The 20,107-nt window shown below is 41.4% G+C and overlaps 1 protein-coding gene across 1 annotated transcript; it reads right to left on the reverse strand.

Moving 5' to 3' along the window:
* Nucleotides 1-608: 608 nt before the first annotated feature.
* Nucleotides 609-19,947, reverse strand: nagpa (N-acetylglucosamine-1-phosphodiester alpha-N-acetylglucosaminidase). Its single transcript, XM_083761711.1, has 12 exons — nucleotides 19,808-19,947; nucleotides 17,747-17,946; nucleotides 17,287-17,554; nucleotides 16,154-16,293; nucleotides 15,774-15,882; nucleotides 13,598-13,726; nucleotides 13,139-13,344; nucleotides 12,492-12,539; nucleotides 11,639-11,767; nucleotides 10,380-10,511; nucleotides 3,736-3,817; nucleotides 609-2,347 (listed from the first exon to the last, which is right to left on the reverse strand). Exons 1-12 carry the CDS (start codon nucleotides 19,888-19,890, stop codon nucleotides 2,092-2,094), a joined length of 1,782 nt encoding a protein of 593 aa, XP_083617837.1. The 5' UTR covers nucleotides 19,891-19,947; the 3' UTR covers nucleotides 609-2,091.
* Nucleotides 19,948-20,107: the final 160 nt, after the last annotated feature.

The following is a 20,107-nucleotide window of genomic DNA, read 5'->3' on the forward strand; positions in this document are numbered from 1 at the left end:
TGTGGCTCCAACACAGAGTTGCAAAGATCACCATAAAACCCTCATAATTAATAGGATCACACTGCCATTGTAGCTAAGCAGTTAAACACAAATATTTTGGCAACTGTTAATGTTAGGAAAAACAACTCTCTTGTGTAAATCTAAACGGTAACGATAAAACACTATCCCAACAGATGACATGTTTAATAATAACCATCAACTCCTGGGTCTCTTATCTATTTGTCTCAAGTATCTGTTCTGTTTCTTTAGCCACAAGGCTAAATTCTCATTTTAGTAACGCAAATAAATAACATTTCCTCTTTGACCCACTTTGGATGCCTTAGAATTGGTGCAGATTTCAAAACTATGATGTCAGGGTACAGAAGATACTAAATTGTATACAGTGAATCTGTCCACTCCCCTATTGCTTTACTTTAATTTTTGATCCCGTGAAAACTGTGAATGGTCTCCACAAATAAGAAATAGGCCCCTCCAAATGATTGCTGGTAAAGTAGCCTTACTCATCAAAATTGTGACATTATAGATTGGATTATCAGAAAATGGTTCAGTGAAAATAGGCTACAAGCTCACAACACATGTTGACAACCCAAACTTCATGCGAAGTTTATTAAAAATCACACCCGTGTGAAGTGAGGGGCGCTCTTATGATCATACATAATCTCATTCTGGCCAATCACAATTTGCGTCCTTACTTTTGTCTTCAATGTTTGTGTTTACACACATTTGTCTTCAATGTTTGTGTTTACACAAACCCTCAAAGCTGGACATGGGAGGGGCTAGCAGCCCTCTAAAAGGTATAGTCTATTGTCCATCATTCATTCTGCACTGTCCTCGTGCACTGTATTTATGTGCCGCGTACCTGTCAACCCTCCAGTTTTCCCCAGGATTCTTCCATATTTGATCCTTCTTTCCCGCTGTCCTCTGATTTAAACATCCCCTGAAATAAATGAAGCAGATAGCACCATGCCCCTAGCCTCGCATGGCATGGCATGGCCAGCCTTCATCTGCCTTTGCAATACATATCGCCCCAGTACAGATTAAGTCTGGCCCCTCTCAATTGTGGGAGGACTTCATGGCCAAAATGGTGACAGCTGAGAGGGACTAGACTAATATCCACGCAGTGATATTAGTATCGCTACGCGAGGCTACCCTGCCCCCCTGGCCCCTGCCATTCTAAATCACAATGTTGACAGATGTCTTTGTGCTTCCAAAACAGCCTCTGTAAACTAGTGTTGCCACACAGTAGTAAAGTATTTGAACACTTCACTGGATAAGATCAATAGCCAGTGCATACTGATACAGTATGAAGCCGGTTTGCCAATTTAGACCCCTGTTCACTTTTTAAGAGACATGAAAAATGACTCTCTTTCACCTTCAACACCTTTGGATATTTCCCTATTGGGGTTCAAAGTTCATACCTCACCTGTTCATATGGCAATGAGGAAAACACTTCATTGCTCTTTTGTTGGAGCTGCAGCTCAATCAAGAGAGCGACATCAAGGTCATACACACAATAAATCTTTGTTTACACACCCCTTAAAAAGGACTTTGTTTCTTTGATACATTCATTGTCCTCAGCTGCAAGCAAAACTGGCCCACCATACCAGAACAAAGCCAAAAAAAAAAGCTTCTTACAAAAGCAGGTTGCTAGCATAGTCAAAGGCTGATTCAGCACAATGTTAAGTGTTCAAAATAAATATTTTTCCTCCTTTACGTCCTGCATTACTGAAAAGCCCCATTTCAGTCCAACTGAAAACATCACATTTCAGTAGAAATAAAAGAGAACCATGTGATCCATCTCCTCCATTATAGTTTTTGAACATAATTCCAGTTCCACATAATTATATTAATTATTTTTCCCCCAGTCAAATGCTCGGTGAGTCTCACGCTCTTGCATATTTCATATACCATAGACTAGACAGCTGTGCTCAAATGTATTGCCTGTGAAAGTGTCCAGTGTGAAATGTTCCCGCTGTGCTTTTCTCTTGGATGCATTGACGTTCTTTTGCAGATGGCTATCCCATTTCACTCTTGGAGGAATTGCTCTTATTTGATGTAGCTGCTTACCTCACGATCTTTTAAACGGTGTTCCTATGATTGAGACCAAATCTCATCCTGCGAGTCTGTGTCATCCAATTCAAAATTCCCTTTGGCACGCCTCGAACCCGTACAACTGACCTTGGATCGAGATGCGTCTTCATTGATATCATTCAGTGGAACATAGCAGTAGTCCCGCTGTTGGGTGTGGCGCACAACCAGCGAGCCCCGACACTCCCGAACAAGGTGAGCTACCATGCTAGCCAGCAGCAGGAAGGCCAAGGACACAGTTATTATTAGCCATGTCCAGCTGAGGAGGCGAAGAAGAGAAACACAATATATAATGAACATGTAGTTAATTATATTTAGGCAAGGGAAGCAAAAATCACTAGCGTGACGTCACAGACACCAGCACTTTTAAAACCAACAAGAGTGTGCCTGGTTATCGTCTACCCTAGAGAAACAGTTTTGTATAGAATATGATGAATCATGTGCATATTTAACTGTGGTATGTTTATAGATAACAATGTGCCCAACAGACGTGTCCCATCAAAGTGCCCTTGAGCAAGACAATGTACCCCTGTCTGCTTAGTTAAAACATATCACTTGACTTCAGAAACCACAGAAAGGACAAAGTTGAGAGGAAATTATGGTAAAAAAGAATCACTCAGTCATAACTGCCAGGTGCAACCATGTGCAACAAGCTCTTGTAGCACCTGTTTTTGTTAATTTCCGACTTTCTTTTGTTGGTGTTTTGTTATGGTTGTCCTCTAGTTCCAGTTAGCTCATAACATTAGCTTCTGTTAGCTTCTGTTGCCACTCGCTCCGGGTTGCGGCGATCAGAGTATGGGTTTTTATGCCGTCATTGGCTTAGGATGCAGCCAATTCTGACTAGGTCGCTAGTATGGCCGCTAGAACTATGAGGCAGCCAATCATGAATAGGCATCAGTAAAGTCGCCACGAAAGTCGTCTTTACGGTCATCAATAGTGATGACGGTAAAGACAAATCTAGTCCAGGCGCTTTTCAAGCACCTGGCAAAAACTGTACTCCCCCATCTCTGACCAGACAGCCCTTCACAAAGGGCTGGTCCAGAAACCATAGCAACACCCAACAATCCCTAACTTGCATGTGAAAGGTAAGGGGGCTAATGAATGCATCGTGTTTGCAGAATCTCCAGCTTTGTTTACATGTAAAGGAGAATCTGAGATTGTTGCCAAATCTGTCTGGAGTACCAGGTGTTCTTTTCCAGACATTAATTGGACCCCATTGATCACAGCAGAAGACGGTTATGTATGTTCCTAAATTGATATGGTATAAACAATAATGCATTTATCTTGTTAGACCAAATCTGAAAAATATTTAAGCCATTTAGTTTATTAGCCAGCATCCTCCAAAAAGGTTCAACCTTGCATCTCAAGGGAGTTAAGTAAATACACTTGTAAAAGAAGATTTGTTTTTACTGAAGAAGAAATGTACAAATATTTGTCTGGGGTAATTTCCCACTTTGGTAAACACCACTAACGTGACGCATTTTTGTGTCAGTAGGCAAAGTCAATTGAGTTAAAGGGAAACTGATTTCCAACTTGATTTGTCACAATATATTATTGATCTCTTCAAATAAGAACAATGGGATTTATGTTGAAACCCTAAATCCCGCCTTTCCTCCTTGCTCAAGAGACTTGACCGTTGACACTTACTCTGCCAGATAAGACTTGTCTCTGTGAGCCTGCTCCTCTTGTGTCCATGTTGTAAACATCTGCTTGGCCAGACAATGGCCCGCTGTGGAGACACAAAGGTTGAGACTGTTTACATGTACCCAATCCAAACGCAGAATACTCTAGAGTCCCAAAGTGGTATATTGATACCCTGTGCAAAACCCTGTTAATTTAACTCATGTACAAATGGAAAATTCTGATGCATATTAAAGGCCTTGGTTCCATATGGATAAATTAACATAGAGGATTTTACTGTGTATAAATATCAATTAATAACCAAATATCAGTTGAGATTGAGAACAGAATAGTACCATATAGTACACAGACAATAATAGATGAGACAGTCAGGCTTGTGTCTAAATACATCTCTGTGGAAATGTAATAACCAGCCCTGTTATTGAGTGGCTTAAAAGATATGACCATCTCAGTGTGGTCACAAGGGAAGTATATAGTGTTTGGCCCACAAGCATATCAACGTTGTCAGATGTAAATCTTGTATGTCCAAAATCAGGAAAAACCATGTTCCTATGGTTCCAATGAAGCAAAATGCACACAATGTGATGGCGTTGTGAGCTTATAGATCACATATTTTTGCTACTTTTGTGGGACACTTTAGTTAGTATGACGAAGTAGGGCATTATTCATTTACAAAAAAACTAAAAGTTGAAATAAGGAGATATAAGGTTTCTGCCTGACAGCAATGATATTTACTAAGGGGATCTAGGTTGTTTTTTCAACTCTCTCTCCTATGCAAATAGTTCACCATTTGCAAACCACACATGCACACACAGCCAGAATTCCTCTATCTCCATTTCTCTCTCTCTTATCTCTATCTATGAGTCTCTCATAAAGGATACATACATTTTACAAGGGTCTAATTATAACTTGCTGATTTAGAGCTGCAGTCAGTTCATGGCAAGGGTCACTGGGCTCAACAGATACATAGCACTAGAGCTAAGTCAGATAAGAACCTGTGTGTGTGTGTGTGTGTGTGTGTGTGTGTGTGTGTGTGTGTGTGTGTGTGTGTGTGTGTGTGTGTGTGTGTGTGTGTGCCCAACATCTGTCTGAGGTTAAAGGATCATACCGCTGGTCTGGCATGTTAAATTCATCGACTACAATTCAGCGTATAACTGACATTACAGTCAACCATTTTACAAAGCATAGGCAGGGCTTGACATTAGGCTTGTACTGTTGTCCGGGACAACCAATAAATCTTTCCGGACAAGTGCATTAAAAATGTACTTGTCCGTTGGACAAGTGAATCTTGGTCTCACTTTTTCTGTGACACTTCTCAAGCCAACAATATTGTCTGACATTATTGTCTGGCTTTCCTAAACATCAAATAAAGAATACAGGTATGAATTAAAAAAAGGATTGAACATATCAAAACATCCTTTAGGAAGCACAAATGTATGGGGCACACAATTGTGAGGTGGTGTGATCAATTACCCCACTACAATCGCAAGACTCGCATCGGACCTGTCAATTGTGTGTACCATATGTTTGTGCTTCCCAAACATCGACTGTTTCCAAAGGAAGTTTTCATCATTTCAGTCCAGCTTTTCTTTGTGGAAAAGTGGCGATATTTTGGGGTGCATATATTGGTCAGACATACTAACAGTCCGAAATGCAACAATCTCCATTGTAGTGATGTATTGACTTGTACATTGACTTGTCTCGTTGTTGATGGAACAGTAATATTCGTGGTGGTGACACAGGGCACTGCAGAGTGTCAGTTTAGTTTATCACAGAGTGTAAACATGGACTCTTATGGGTTAAAGTAGTCTCTCGAGACAGATTGTTGACTCCGTCAAAGGAAAAGAGGGTGCCGTTTTTATTTTATTTGCCGATGGGTTCTCAGATTGAGGTTAAAGTAACATGTTACATTGGGATGGCTTTTTTAATACTACCGTTTTTCCCACATTTTGCACATCTCTGTATTGGTTTGTTTGTGTTTGTGGTACATGAATTCATTCTATTGACAGAGACAGTAAATCAGGTTTTTAAACCTTGTGACACTAAACAGATCTTACGGCTGTAAGAAGAGAATACGCATATTTTCTTTCTCTCCCCATTTAGGACCGACATGATGTGGATTAGTTAAAACATGTAATTTCATAAACATTAAGAGAGACACTTGAGTGTTGCATCGCCTCATTCTACTGCTGTGCTCCTTTTAGTTCTATCAAATAGAAAGCAAATGTCAGAGGGGAACAGAAAGCTCACATTAGCACTTCCGTCATGACTGGGAGGAGTCACTCACAGTTGTTCTGCTGGAGAAAAGATAGTGTATCAGGAGAGGAGAACAGAATGACACCTGCATGGATGAGGGTTGGTTCTATGTGAAGGAAACAAACAACTCATGTTTTGCTCGTGATGTTTTCTCTTGTCTAAATGGACACTTAGTGTATTTGGGTGCCTTGTGGTTCACTGAGAACTACAACTCCCATGAGCTATCATTCTAATTGAAATGTTTGACACAGGTGTGATCATTCATCCTATCAAGTGATGAACATATATTCTGTCCTATGTCACTTTTTGATTATGCCTAAAGGTCAGTAGACCGAAAGCTTGCAAAATAAATACTTTGATTGTGCGCAGATCTGAGTGTGTGGAGCTTCCCTTATTTTTTTTATATTATCCCTTTGTGACTCCAGCACCTCACTTAAGTTTTCAGCAGATGAGCGGTGGTTCTTTTTACATTTTTGTCTGAAGTGGGACTCAAAAAATGTCCCTGCAGGCTGGGACACATCTACAAGGGGTACAGGTTTTAGTTCCGACACACCAAAGGTTCGACAGTCATTAATTAGACCAACAAACTAAAATCCTAACCCTAACCGCAAGCACACCGCTCCGCATGTCGGACCTTTGGTCAGTTTGGTGTGTCGGATAAGCGTGCACACCCCTCTAAAAGCCCACCCCTGGGTCCCGGGACACATTACATTGAAAACCTATTTACAGTACATCACTGAATCTCTAGACCTGAAATATTCCTGAAACTCTAATCTATCTTCGACTCAACCTTATATAGTGGGTGAATAGAATAGTGAGAGAAAGTATTCTTATGAGGTCCACCCTCCAACTAGCTCTACAAGCAGAACCCAATGGTACTGAAGTTTCTGACATTTTTGAGACCCAGACCATGGGGTCCTATTCCACCTCCACCCTGCCACCGGGTACGCACACATAAATAAACGTAAATACCTTCGTATACGTCCTTCTGCGCTCTTTGACCGCTTTTGTTCGTTTGAGGGCTTCTGAATTTGTGAACTATAAGTACCTATAAATACCGCTGCGAATAACTCGGAAGCCGATTTGACCGATTTGGTCGCTTTGATTCTTCTCTTCCTTCCTTGTTTATTGACACCTCATTGTACCGCCTATCTGGCTAGCTAGTGGCTATAGCTATGACAGAGCAGATCAGAGGCAGGAACGTAGCCATGCACAAGCCAACCGCACATCGGGAGGCGGTACAATAAACGGTAAATAAACAAGAAGAATCAAAGCGACCAAATCGGTCAAACAAAGACTTAACGGCTTCCGCGACACAAGAGAATTTGCAGCGGTATGTATAGGTACTTATAGTTCACAAATTCAGAATAACTCAAACAAAAAGAAGCCGTCAAACGGCGCAGACACGACGTTAACGACGATATTTATGTCCGCGTTCTATCATTTCAATACGAAAATATAGATATGCACATGGACCCTACGCAAAGTGACATCCAAATTTCAGAAAAGCTTTACGGAGGGTTCCGAGAGGGGCTACCCTCCAACCAGCTCATAATAAAAAATAGCTGCCTTAAAAAAGCCAACAAAATTAACTACATTTAAAATAACTAAGCAAAAAATCACACCCGTGTGAAGTGAGGGGCGCTCTTATCATCGTACATCATCCATTCATTGTCAATGGGAATGTAATCTTTGTGTAAGACGAAAATCTACACTATAGCTGAATATAGGAGGGGCTAGCACCCCTCAAAAACAACAGTAAAACTGAAACGCTTGAAACACTGTTACATTGACAAGATCATTTCAGTTACTTTGAATGCTTGGTTTCAGTTTGCCCAGGGCACAACTGCAACATTTGCACTTCTCTAAATATGCAATAGCTTGGACCAGCAGTACAATTTCAAAGCTGCAACATTTGCAAACACGTGTTACTTACTATAGCAAAAAGTCCAAGAAGTACCGCTAAATTTCCAAGTGGCATAGACTGCAGACTTGCAAGGATAAGAAATCCAAGTCTTCAATTAAAGTAACGTAAACATTTTACTTAGTCTCTAGAGCAAGGCAACAGCTTGACCAACGCGTATAGGTCCATATTGTCTCTCGTTATGTTTTTCCTACTTTAATGCCTCATTTTATACTTGGTAAGCCAGTGAGCTTGTAGATGTGCGATTTTTGCTATATTCTGTAATTTATCCACAAACTGGTTTTGTAATGGAATGAAAGTGTTCCTTAAATATATCTCTATGATTTAAATTACTGCTGCAAGACACAATAACATTCTTTTCCAGTCCTGACACAAACATAATGTACACACACGGGAGGCTGAAAATCTACAGAGGAGCGAGATTCCAGCAGAGCCCTCTAGGGCTTGTAAACATATGTCCTATATATGGGAAATGCATGCATGTGCATAAACTGGGCAGAATAACTGTATGATCTTCATAGACACAAACGTGACACACACGTCTCACACACGTCACACACACACACACACACACACACACACACACACACACACACACACACACACACACACACACACACACACACACACACACAGTCACAACATAATTACAGTAAACATTGCCATCAGCTGGTTCAAAACATACTGTGCACAACAACATGAAGAGGAAATCTAGGCATAAACTCCACCGATAACTGTGTGTTGTGTAGTGGTGACACAAATCTGTTGTATTTTTCTTGCAACTGTGGCCAACCACTGCTTAACAAACAAAGGTAGGCAATGTGAAAGTGGTTTAGATTGCGAGAGGCACTGGTCTGTATGTGGCAGATAAGTTGTGTGTAAGTGTTATCCTTGTTACTGCTGTCATTTGTTATGACAATGTTACTCTTGTGAGCTATTTATGTTGTGCTGAGCTGACCTCATCCAAACCCACAGTGAAAGCCTCCCCTTTCATTATAACTGATTGCTAATATATTTATGTAGCTCCTTTTATTTCACTGGACTTTGTAACTCTATATTAGGTATATCGCTATGTATTCTGTTTGATGGTTAGGGTTGGGTATATTCCCTCTTACCATGTCTGAATAGTCTGTTACTGTCATGCAGAGCGAAGTGTCATCTAAGGACACCGTCTCAAGTTATACTGATCACTGAATGTTGCCGTCTAGACTGGGTTCCTCTTTCTCTCTCACTGTACGACTCCTATCTTTCATTAATTTGCATTTGAGGTTTTTATTCTTTTCCACTGCATGGAAATATTTTCAACTCGACTTGAATCTACTTGTCTTTTCGGTTTTCCATTAGGCAAAAGTACTAGTCTACTGATTGGTCTAAGTAAGGCTGCACAATATATCGTTATCGAAGTATGAACATGTGCAATATCAGTATCGCAAAAAGGCAACGGTATCGCAACATGATATATCGTCAATTTATTGATATATCAGTGATATTGACTTGTTATTATGCCGTTTTTTTAATAATTTAGTTACCAATGCAACACTTAAAATATCGAATATGACATTTTATCGGTAATAACGTATATCATATCGATATCGCAATATTTGGCATAGATACAGAGATATGAAATTGTGTCCATATCGTGCAGCCTTACTAGATTAATTGTGTCACGTCAAACTCCTATGTACTGCATGAAAGCTAAACTAGCCATTGTAAATATGAAAAGAATAAATATTGATTAATTGCATAGTCTATTTTTCACCTAAAGAAATGTTTTCATAAACGTTTTTTGTTGGGCAAGTTGCCATTGTTCTTTAGTGCTCTGTCTCCTATGCAGAGGTTTGGACATCGCTATGACGACTAGCTACATTAAACGGGTACTCTTGTATCCAAGTACCGGTTTGTGTGGTCGAAAGCCAGTGGAGTTGAGTCGAACCAGTGCCATGCTGTGAAAAAGCACCAATGCATAGCTCTGTCTAGTCCTATATGGATATATGTTTGTTCCTAGAGGGGGCGGCAGTGGCTCAGGTAGTAGGGGTTCCCCCACAGTTCTAGTTGGAAGTGTCCTTGAGCAAGATGCTGATCCCCTAATTGCTCTTGATGAGCAGGTTTGCATGGTTTCCTCTGCCATCGGTCACGTGTAGGAATGTGTGTGTGTGTGTGTGTGTGTCTGTGAGTGGGTGCATTTAATGCACATTGTAAAGCACCTTGGATAAAGGCGCTATATTGTGTGTGTGTGTGTGTGTGTGTGTGTGTGTGTGTGTGTGTGTGTGTGTGTGTGTGTGTGTGTGTGTGCATGGGAACACATGAAAGAAATTCTTCTTGGAAGTGTATTCTTCATCCTTCTCTCTCTCTGTGTGTGTGTGTGTGTGTGTGTGTGTGTGTGTGTGTGTGTGTGTGTGTGTGTGTGTGTGTGTGTGTGTGTGTGTGTGTGTGTGTGTGTGTCTGTGTGTGTGTGTGTGTTGTAAGGTACCTCTGTATATGGTATGGTTCATTTCCCCCTGGATCAAGGCATTGCAGCTTCCTGTGACAGTGTCACATGGACATAGATCTTGACACTGGCACTCCTGGTTGCAGGACAGACCATAGAACCCCACAGGGCACACTGTCAGACAGAGAGATGACAGAAAGATGAATGTATGGATACCATTTGTTTCCACTATACACTATTTATGCTCTTTTAACTATTCAGATTAGTATAGTATTCAGATTATGTTTTTTGAAAAATAACTCAATGTTCTTACCACACCAGGGGTATGGTATATATAAAAATATTTCAATCTAGGACCCATACTAATTACAGTTTTCAAGATTCCCAGCTTATTAAAACACTAGAAATCTTAGATCAATTTTGACATGTTTAGGGTCCACCACAATCCCACCCTAGCAGGAAGGACAATTGAGTGACACATTGTATATCTGCTATTCACCTATTTTTCCAGAATGTTTCCCTAGGGCCAAGGGTTCATGTGATTAACTCCCTGGTAGGCTTTATAAAGCAGCAGTACCAGGGGTACTAGCGTTGAAGAACCGGCCCTGCTCTAAACGTAGAGAGTTGGGAAGAAAAACGACTGATACACACTGGTACACACTGACAGACAACAGGAAACGGATGACAATGTCTTCTATGAAACATTAATGCCCATAGCTATTTAGTCAGCTCAGGATTTGGGCTTTATTAAAGTGTAAGGAGGCAGACAAGGAAATTATGTAACAAAGCTTAGCATATCAGGGCTAATTTTACCCACCTGCTCATTGAAGGAGCCAGAGATTTGGCAGGAGTCTCATGTAGTCGCACACACGCACAGTGTAACAGAAGGAAGGCAACCTTATAAGATTGAATCCTGGAGCTTAAGTCCCAAACTTCGGGGCAATGGATGAGGTTACTTTTGAGGCTATGGTAGTGTGCACGTGAGCAGATTGCGTAAATAAATCAGCAATAGCACACCCACATACAGCTATATATGCATACATCCATGCACATAGTGGTGGCTCAACAAGTTTTTGCACACGCCATGTCCTGCTGACAATATGGATTTGAATCCAGCTCATAACCTTTGTCACATGTGACAATCTAATCTTTTTTCTTCTTCTCCTCAACATTCACCTTCTCTTCAATAGAACGATAGTCACTCAACGAAAATAACTGATTTTAGGTGAGCGACACATGTGTAATTTAGGCTATAAAAAAGCTACAAACACGACAAAAAAAATAAGCTAATAAATACATACATTGTTCACAGGAGTCACCATGGAAACCAGCTGTGCAAGTGCACTGTCCATGGACAGGGTCGCACAAGCCTCCGTTGGCACAGGTGCAGGTCTGGTTGCAGCCGTCGCCATAGAAACCTGGCAGGCACTCTTCAAGAAAGAAGAAGAGAGCTAGATAAATACTGCAACAAGCTTTTTGTTTTGGTGAAAACAAAAAAGAATGCTGAGGTCAATTACAATCTTGCTGTGACGTTTGGGATAGAGTTGAGGAAAATGCTTAAGTGCAATGGAGATTGGCATTTCTACATTACTGTGTGGTTGTCGAAGTTGTCTGAGGACCTCCAGGGGTTCTTAAGTAGTTCCTGGGGGTCTCCACCTAAATTAGTTTAATCACTTTAACCCTACAGTATTATAAACGATGTCAGGACGATCTACAAGCTCACAGCGCATTACAATGACACGCATTGTGAGTTTGTAGATCGACTATTTTCTCAAAACTTAGTGTAATGAAATGGAGAGTTGAGAAGTACATCAAAGAGTCACAGAGCCGACTGAGACTAAATACAGTGTTATCTTAGGAATGGTTTCAGCTATGTTAACTTACCCACCTTTTGAGAGCTGCTATTATAGATATTCAAAGTATTGTGCAGAGGCACATTCTCCACAAATAATAGGTTCCTTATAATTGGCGCATGCTCCGAACCAGATTGTGGGAGAAAAAAAAACTATTTTTGTTTTGTTTGTTGCCTGTGTGTGTGTATTTGTGGCTGTATCTGGACTGCATGTGCAGACTATACTTCTGCCTCAGTCAAGTAAGTCTGTAGCTGCATGTCTGTGTTTGTGAATGTGTGACCAAGAGCAGTCTGCAAGTTACCTTGGCTGCAGTTTTGTCCCCTCCATCCAGCATCACAAATACAGCCATCTGCAACACGCAGAGGACAGAGGAACAATGTCTTTCCAAACATCATGGTGCAAATAAAAGTCTGCTTTGTGAATGTGTATGTTGTTATAACATTCATCACAAATACATCCCATCATGACCAATATAAAAGTGAGCAAACATTCCATCACTATCTTATCCAGAGCAACTTACAATCTACATTCAGAATCATACCAGTGAGCCAATCAATTTAATCAATTAGCCCTTCGCTAAATCCCACCCCAAAAAGCAATTGTCCAATGCCAAATAGTTTAGCAACTGTTGCTATGCAGGTCAAGCTTTCCCCACCTCATAGCTGTCAATGTTATTTTGCATGGCTGTTTTGTTGAACATATACACGGCATAACGTCAAGAAAGTTACACGACTAACCCACCCAGGTGATGGCAATAATACTAATGACTGTAGTCTTACCGTTCAACATGAAAACTGCAACATGATTCTTTGATACATACACACAAAAAACCTGCTTCTCAATATTAAGTTGTTATTGGTTCCAAATCATTTTTGGTTAATTGTGCAGTCATCATTTCCAGCACACATTGACAAGAGCTGACACCCTTCCTCCACATAACACACTTACAGGCTGTACAGACACCATGGGCACCACATGCTGGTGGTTGGCACACCATAGTATCACACGTGGCACCGTGCCAGCCCTCCTGGCAAATACAGCGCCCGTCTACACAGGTCCCGTGCCCACTGCAGTTCTCAGGCTGGCACAGGCGCTGGTGGACACACAGAATGGTCGAGACCCTCCGCGTGCAGCGCCACTTAGGATCAGTAGTACTGGGTCAAAGAAAGAAAGAAAGAAAAGTGGGAGGTATGAATATAATAGAAAATATGATAATTTAAAGAGAATGAGGAAATTAAGAAAATATATTAATATTATAGAACACAAACATCTGTACAGAAATACTAATCACCATGCATGACGTGCTTCAAAAGAACGTAAACCTAAACTGAATTGTGTGTCTTAACAATGAAATTGCTGGTAATGTAGCCTTAGTAAAGCTGTGACATGTTTTTAAAATGGACTCACCAGTGGTCAGAGGGGTAGCTAGCCAATGAGCCATTGGTCACATAGGTGGAAGACCCGCCTCCATCCAGATTTATAGCATTGACAACTCCATTCCTCTTCAAGAAGTCTGCCACCTCCCAGAGATTCATACTATATTAGTAGAGACAAAACAACCATAGAGGTACATAAAGGCCCTGCACATTGGGAATTGGGATGTCTGGAACACAGCACACAGGAATACAAGAAAGCGCCTTTGACTGTGCTGTATACCAACACAATAAATGTGCCCCTAAGGGGTTACCAAGTAAAAAGTGATGTTATTCATGTTAGACAGAAGGTCAATTTCTCCAGAGAAGGTCATTGGTCCGTCTGATTGCATTAGATAGAACGAGCTGACTGGCTATAATTTATTGAACTGCACCATGTCTGATATTGAGTGGGGGAAGTACGATGGGGGTGGGCGAGGACATGTCACCTTGTTGTTGCTTTGCGCAGCCAGATATTTAACACAAACACATGAATCTCTTGGGGTATGTGAGGTCACTGTGTGTAGGCACTGTGAGATCAATAGAATTGATTGGCAAGAGGGAAACTTAGTGTTAGTGTCTTAATGGCTATTGCAATTCACCCACTTGGCTGAAATGGCACTCCTGTCACTGAATTTCTACATCAATTTAATAATAATCACAATAATCAATAATAATCACAGCAATATTTTGCTCTCCCTTCTAATTCAGTCTTATCTTATATATAATGCACACACACACACACACACGCACACGCACACACACACACACACACACACACACACACACACACACACACACACACACACACACACACACACACAATAAAATATATTACTGTACATTGTATTAATCTTTTACCTACAAACACTTGGTTGAATTTCCCTTATCTCCTTCCAGTTGTATTTAACTGTACATCTTTATTATTTTACTACTGCAAAGGGTGTCTACTACTAGGCCATTAGGCATCTTAGGAGGTGAATAATTTGTTTCCCTCATGACTTTGCCCTGCATTTCCAACATCTCCTATTGAGCAATGCATGTAGTGAGGTCCCTTATTTTCGTAGCCAATCAATAGGTCTGCTCCATTTGCAAGCTGGCATGCAAATGCAGCTGTGCAAATGGAGTTGTGCACCAGCCAACCCTGGCTGTGGTGCATCAGTCAAGCAGTCTGCACATGATTTAAAAGCCATCTCAGACTGCAGATATGCTATACGAACAAACACAACATGCTGGACTGATGTGAGCACTATGAGCATGAGGGTGGGAAAATAAGAGTAATTAACAGGATCAGGTTAGGTTGAGGACACTAGAAAGGCCATATATTCCCACACATTTCCTAAACCATTCAATATTGCTATTACAGCAGCTCACATTTTAGCCCTAAATAGCAGAGTACCATAAACAGACTACGCCATTACAGTTGAAAGGGTAAATACAATAAAATATAATGCACATACAGCAGCCAGCAGGTGATACCAATATTGTTTCTGCTTGCCATTGATATCTCACCCTCAGCAATAATCAGTTGTGCACTCTGACAAAAATGCCAGCCTATTTGTTTTCACCGGCAGGAGGTCATAGAACTTTTGTTTTTTTGGAAAGTGGTTGTAGGACAAGGTGTGCTACACACCTAGTGGTTGTAGGACAAGGTGTTGTGTTGTAGCACACCACCCAGTGTTGTAGCACACCACCCAGTGTTGTAGCACACCGGAATAAGGAAAGAGAAGTACCACAGAAGTAATTGGAGAACAAGCAGCTACTTCCCACTACTTGTTGCAGTGTAATCTCGATTGTACTGAAGAACAAAAAGTGTTGTGTGAAAAACCTGCAGCAGATTAGAGAGCATTAGTGTCAATAGACATTTGTCTACTGCTACAAATATAAAACAGGCTTAAACCACTAATAGTCATGTGCGTGCTGTGATCGGCCAATAAGGCACTGTGCCTTTCTTAGGGATATGTAAATGAAAAATCCTATGGAATGTTGTGTAGTCTATATGGCTATAGGTGGTTATACGCAGCACATCTAACCATGCATATTCAATTCCCTCTGAAATTCACAGATGTTGAATGGAGTGAAGAGCTGTTAATTAAACTTACAAAATGACATACTGATGATCAAACCTACATCACTCTCTCACCAGTACACAGTAGATATTTCGTGCTTACCCCCTGCGTTCTGTTTGTCCATCGATGTGGAACAGGATCAGTCTACCCTCCTTGTCATGACCCACCGCTGTCCTGCCTGACACGACATCCACAAAATGGCGGAACGAACCTGTTTAGGTAGAAATGTATGGTCAATCAGATTTACAATTATTTACAGGTTACTTGCCAATCAATGTGCTGGTCTCCCACTGCTAATCACAATATCAAAACAACAGATTATGATTAGTTTCTCATGCAAGATATATATTCCACACAAGAAATGAAGACACGCATTTTCTTTTAATTGAGTACGCAAATATTGTGGATGTTGGCAAAGCTGGGTTGTGCTGGGTCACATACTGTATTAACTTGTTTCTGTATGTTGTGTGAGTATACCGTACCTGTCTCCTGTATCTCGCCACATTCTGCCTCTAGGCTCTGGTTGATGTACTCCTGACCGTTCCTTAGCAACCACACCACACCACTGACCAGCTGCTCAAATGGGTTGGTCTTGTCCAGAACATCCTCCTCTGATAGGTACCTGGATGGAAGGGATGATGGGTCCCAAGAGAAAATGGGGGTGAATCCTCACAACTGAGAAATAGGGCTGAGCATATATACAGCACACACACACACACACACACGCGCACACATACACACACGGTCCAGTTGTTTTTTTCCGTGTTGTTTTTTTTCAATAATATTTATCCCACGATTTTGAATTTGCAACCCATTTTTTCACCCAGTGTCAATTATCTAACGTAATCCTGGGCGCTACACCCCCTCTGCCAACCTGGGGGGGAGGGGGGGGGGGCAGCACACCTGACACACCTGACAGGGGGGAGTTTCCCCGGCCGGACACGGAAGGAACACGTTATTCCGACCAGTTCCTTTCCCCTCCATCAGGCGCGGCTGGCCAGGGGGAGGTCGTTTAGAGACCAGGATTACTGCATGTTTTTTGTGGGTGTACCTACCCTAAGGGACACGGGGAGAACATGCAAACTCCACACAGAAAAAGGACCTTCTAGTTGTGAGGTGACAGCACTACCGACTGTGCCACCGTGCCCCAAGAGAACTGTGTTTTGTTGTTGACATGCTTATAGAAGACTATTGACAATTGGCAACAGTTGCAAAACACTGGACCCATGGAACTCTAGATATTTTTTGCCTAAATTATTTGATGACTGCCCTCTGTACAACCAAACATTCATTCAGGTGATCCGGGCAGCAGGCTTTTTATCTTTTTATGGTCCCTGCCCGTATTTCATCTTCTTTTGGTGAAGTCAGGTGCAAATGTCCTTACAATTGGTGAGCCGGTAGGCGTTACTTTAAACAAAGAGAGAGGTACAGTATGCCATCCTGTGATCATTTTCTTTCTAACTGCTTGACCAGCATTAGAGTAGACGCAGGATAATAATACAGTACTGAAGGTATAACTGATGCAAATAAATAAATGCTGAAAATGTTAAAACAATAGAAGGAAAAACAATGCCCATATACTATATCAGTATCACAAAATTACAGAACTTCTTACCCAAACACCAGGGTACCGTCTCTCCTGATTCCAAACTGGGCATTCTGCACGCCTCCGCTGTTCTTCACCAGTTTGCCATTGCTCACTACATTGCCATGACACTGGCCATTCTCCGTCCTGAAGAAGCCTCCATTTTGAGCATAGAGACAGCCAGCAGCCATGGCTGTCTGCTCCACCTCAGCTCTGTGGTTCATCCCACAGCCCCCTGGCCCACCTGGCTCCAGCACTGACACAGTCTTCAGGGGGTCATGTACCACTGTCCAGTGACCTGGAGACAGGAAGTGAAATCTCGTAAATTGAATGATCAAACCAACAGCAATCCAGAGATGGTGGTGATGACATCTTATTGCATATTATGAATAACAAAAATTGTAATATGGGACCAGTTACAAATCACATTTGGTATCTTGCAACAAAAATACACTTGTTAAATCCCACATGTTTCCAAGTCATCACTGACCATGGACCCATCGTGGACCAACATCTGTGACAAATGTCATGGATTCGGCCACTGGCACCCCAGGGTGGTTGCTGGCCTGCCAGCTTTCATAGGTGATGTTTCCATGGATGATGGGCTGACAGTCTCTGACGTGGCGATGAGAGTGTGAGGGTCCATGGCCATGTGCATATGGCAATAGGAGGTCATCATCCATAGACAATCTATGAACAAAGTTACAATAATCAAATCACAAATTTTAAGATGTATGACCTGGGCTTTTGTGTTTGCATTATTTTAATTAACATTAATACATGAATAAATATTTAATTGTAATATTTAGCATCATCTACCGTATATTTACTTTGTAGTTGTGTTGTTATAACCCTAGCCCCAATACGTTCCTCAGTCCCTACGCTCATTCTGTAGCTCTGAGATTAGGTCACATCCACGCCCCCTCCCACTACGGTTCAGAAACGGCGCATGGTTTCCACCAGGAAGGCTTCTTACCCTTTTCTGCACATTGAATCCAAAAAGTGAAGGGCCACTAACATGCTAAACTCATTTAAACTTAGGAGCGGCCAAGAAAATCCAAGTTTAAACGGTTAAACAAGTGTTTAAATCGGTTGTTTTTTCAGCCGCTTCCATGTTTTTCAAAGAAGGTGTGCGTGTGCGCGTGCATGTCGAGTGAACTGAAGTCAGTTGGAAATCTAATTCCACATTCGACCATGTTTTCGACCATGTTTTCCTTGGAAAAAAATGCTAAACAACCGATTTAAACGCTCGTTTAACCGTTTAAACTTGGATTTTCTTGGCCGCTCCTAAATTTAAATTAGTTTAGCATGTTAGGCGACCTTTACTTTTTGGATTCAATGTGCAGAAAAGGGTAAGAAGCCTTCCTTTCTTGGTGGAAACCATGTGCCGTTTCTGAACCGCGGTGGGAGGGGGCGTGGATGTGACCTCATCTTGGAGCTACAGAATGAGCGCAGGGACTGAGGGAACGTATTGGGGCTATTATAACCCCTGCTTATTGTGTGGCATAACTCAAATGGCATTCAAACATATTGTGAAACTGAAAAGCAAAATGTTTTCTATGTTTGACTTTTTACTTATCCAGTAGGCTACTTTCCAACACAAGCTTGTATAAGTTGTAACTGTACTGTAGGTCAATGTGTCAAGTCATTGTTGCATGATGTAAGTGGATGCTTCCAAAAGGCAGAGACCCCGCCTGGAAGGAAACTTTTCAAAACATTTACTTTAAGTAACAGCTGGGGCCCAGCTACAGTAAGGTGACCACAGGTGCCACTTCTACACAACTGTTATGCAATCTCAGGTCACATGACCAGCGCAGTCAGCGCACCAAGAAAACCCACAAAACATTCAACAGTGGTGGCTTCATTATAGGTCGTAGGAGTACATTTAAATGGTTGTGTTAACTTGTGTATTACCCTTTCACTAATCAATATGATTGTGTTTTTCTAATCCACACTGTTCCGTGTTTCTTGGATAAATTAAAAACATTTTGTTTGACTTGATACAGATTTCTTGAGCAGATCTGTCTTGTGTAAGCCTTTCAATACAAATGAGACTGCCTGCCTGGTATGGAAGATTTTGCAGTCTCCTAAATGCAGACTATAAAAACAATGGAAAAGCTGGAAAAGTACACAGTGGCTACTAATAAATGGCACAACCCAACACGTCCACCTTGTGGCTAAAGTACTTCATTGCAAAATATGTGTGTTCACTGTTCAGAAGAACTTTTGGCCAGACCGACTAGATCCCTGGAATGGATAACAGCACCGTTTTTCTGAAGATACTTCAAGTAGACTATTAGAACAGCACTTTATTTGATTTGGTGCTGTGAATTTTTTATATTTTGACGCACCATTTTGCATAGAAATTGAGAAGTTGTGAACTTTGCAAATCACACAGTGACAGAACTATTCCTACCATGCGGCCGGGGTTAACTACTTGAACTGTTAAGACACGTAACAGATAATATGAGCCACATACCCAGCGTAGCAAACTCATAATCATGAAGTTGTATTTGGTTAAGTTAGCAACTAGCTGAAACAGAAACCTTACCCGATAGTTGTGGTATCCGACAGCAAACCCCAGAGCCATAACAGCAGCCAAACACAGTGATATTTCGCTGTGATTATCGCCATATGGCGATAGTTTCCTCACTTTCCTGCCAGTCTGCTGCTGTCACCTTTTTTCCACGGTCTGTCACTACTATCACCCACATTATCCAGGACACCAGTCACATGACTGCGCTGATCACAGGACATGTGATCACTTTGTTTATTTTACTGAGGTAAAACTGATAACGCCATGTTATTTAAAGATTATTTTATGCATTTGAACGTTGTACAACCATTCCAC

Source organism: Protomyctophum parallelum (genome assembly GCF_964188405.1).
Source record: "Protomyctophum parallelum genome assembly, chromosome: 3".
NCBI lineage: Eukaryota > Metazoa > Chordata > Actinopteri > Myctophiformes > Myctophidae > Protomyctophum > Protomyctophum parallelum.

Bases quoted from the DNA above. Each gene is read 5' to 3' on its own strand.
- nagpa (XM_083761711.1), bottom strand. From the start codon at position 19,890: ATGGCGATAATCACAGCGAAATATCACTGTGTTTGGCTGCTGTTATGG. The intron at 17,947-19,807 runs GTAAGGTTTCTG...CTTTGTTCATAG, and splicing joins TCGGATACCACAACTATCGG to ATTGTCTATGGATGATGACC. The intron at 11,768-12,491 runs GTAACTTGCAGA...TCTTTCTTGAAG, and splicing joins GGGACAAAACTGCAGCCAAG to AGTGCCTGCCAGGTTTCTAT.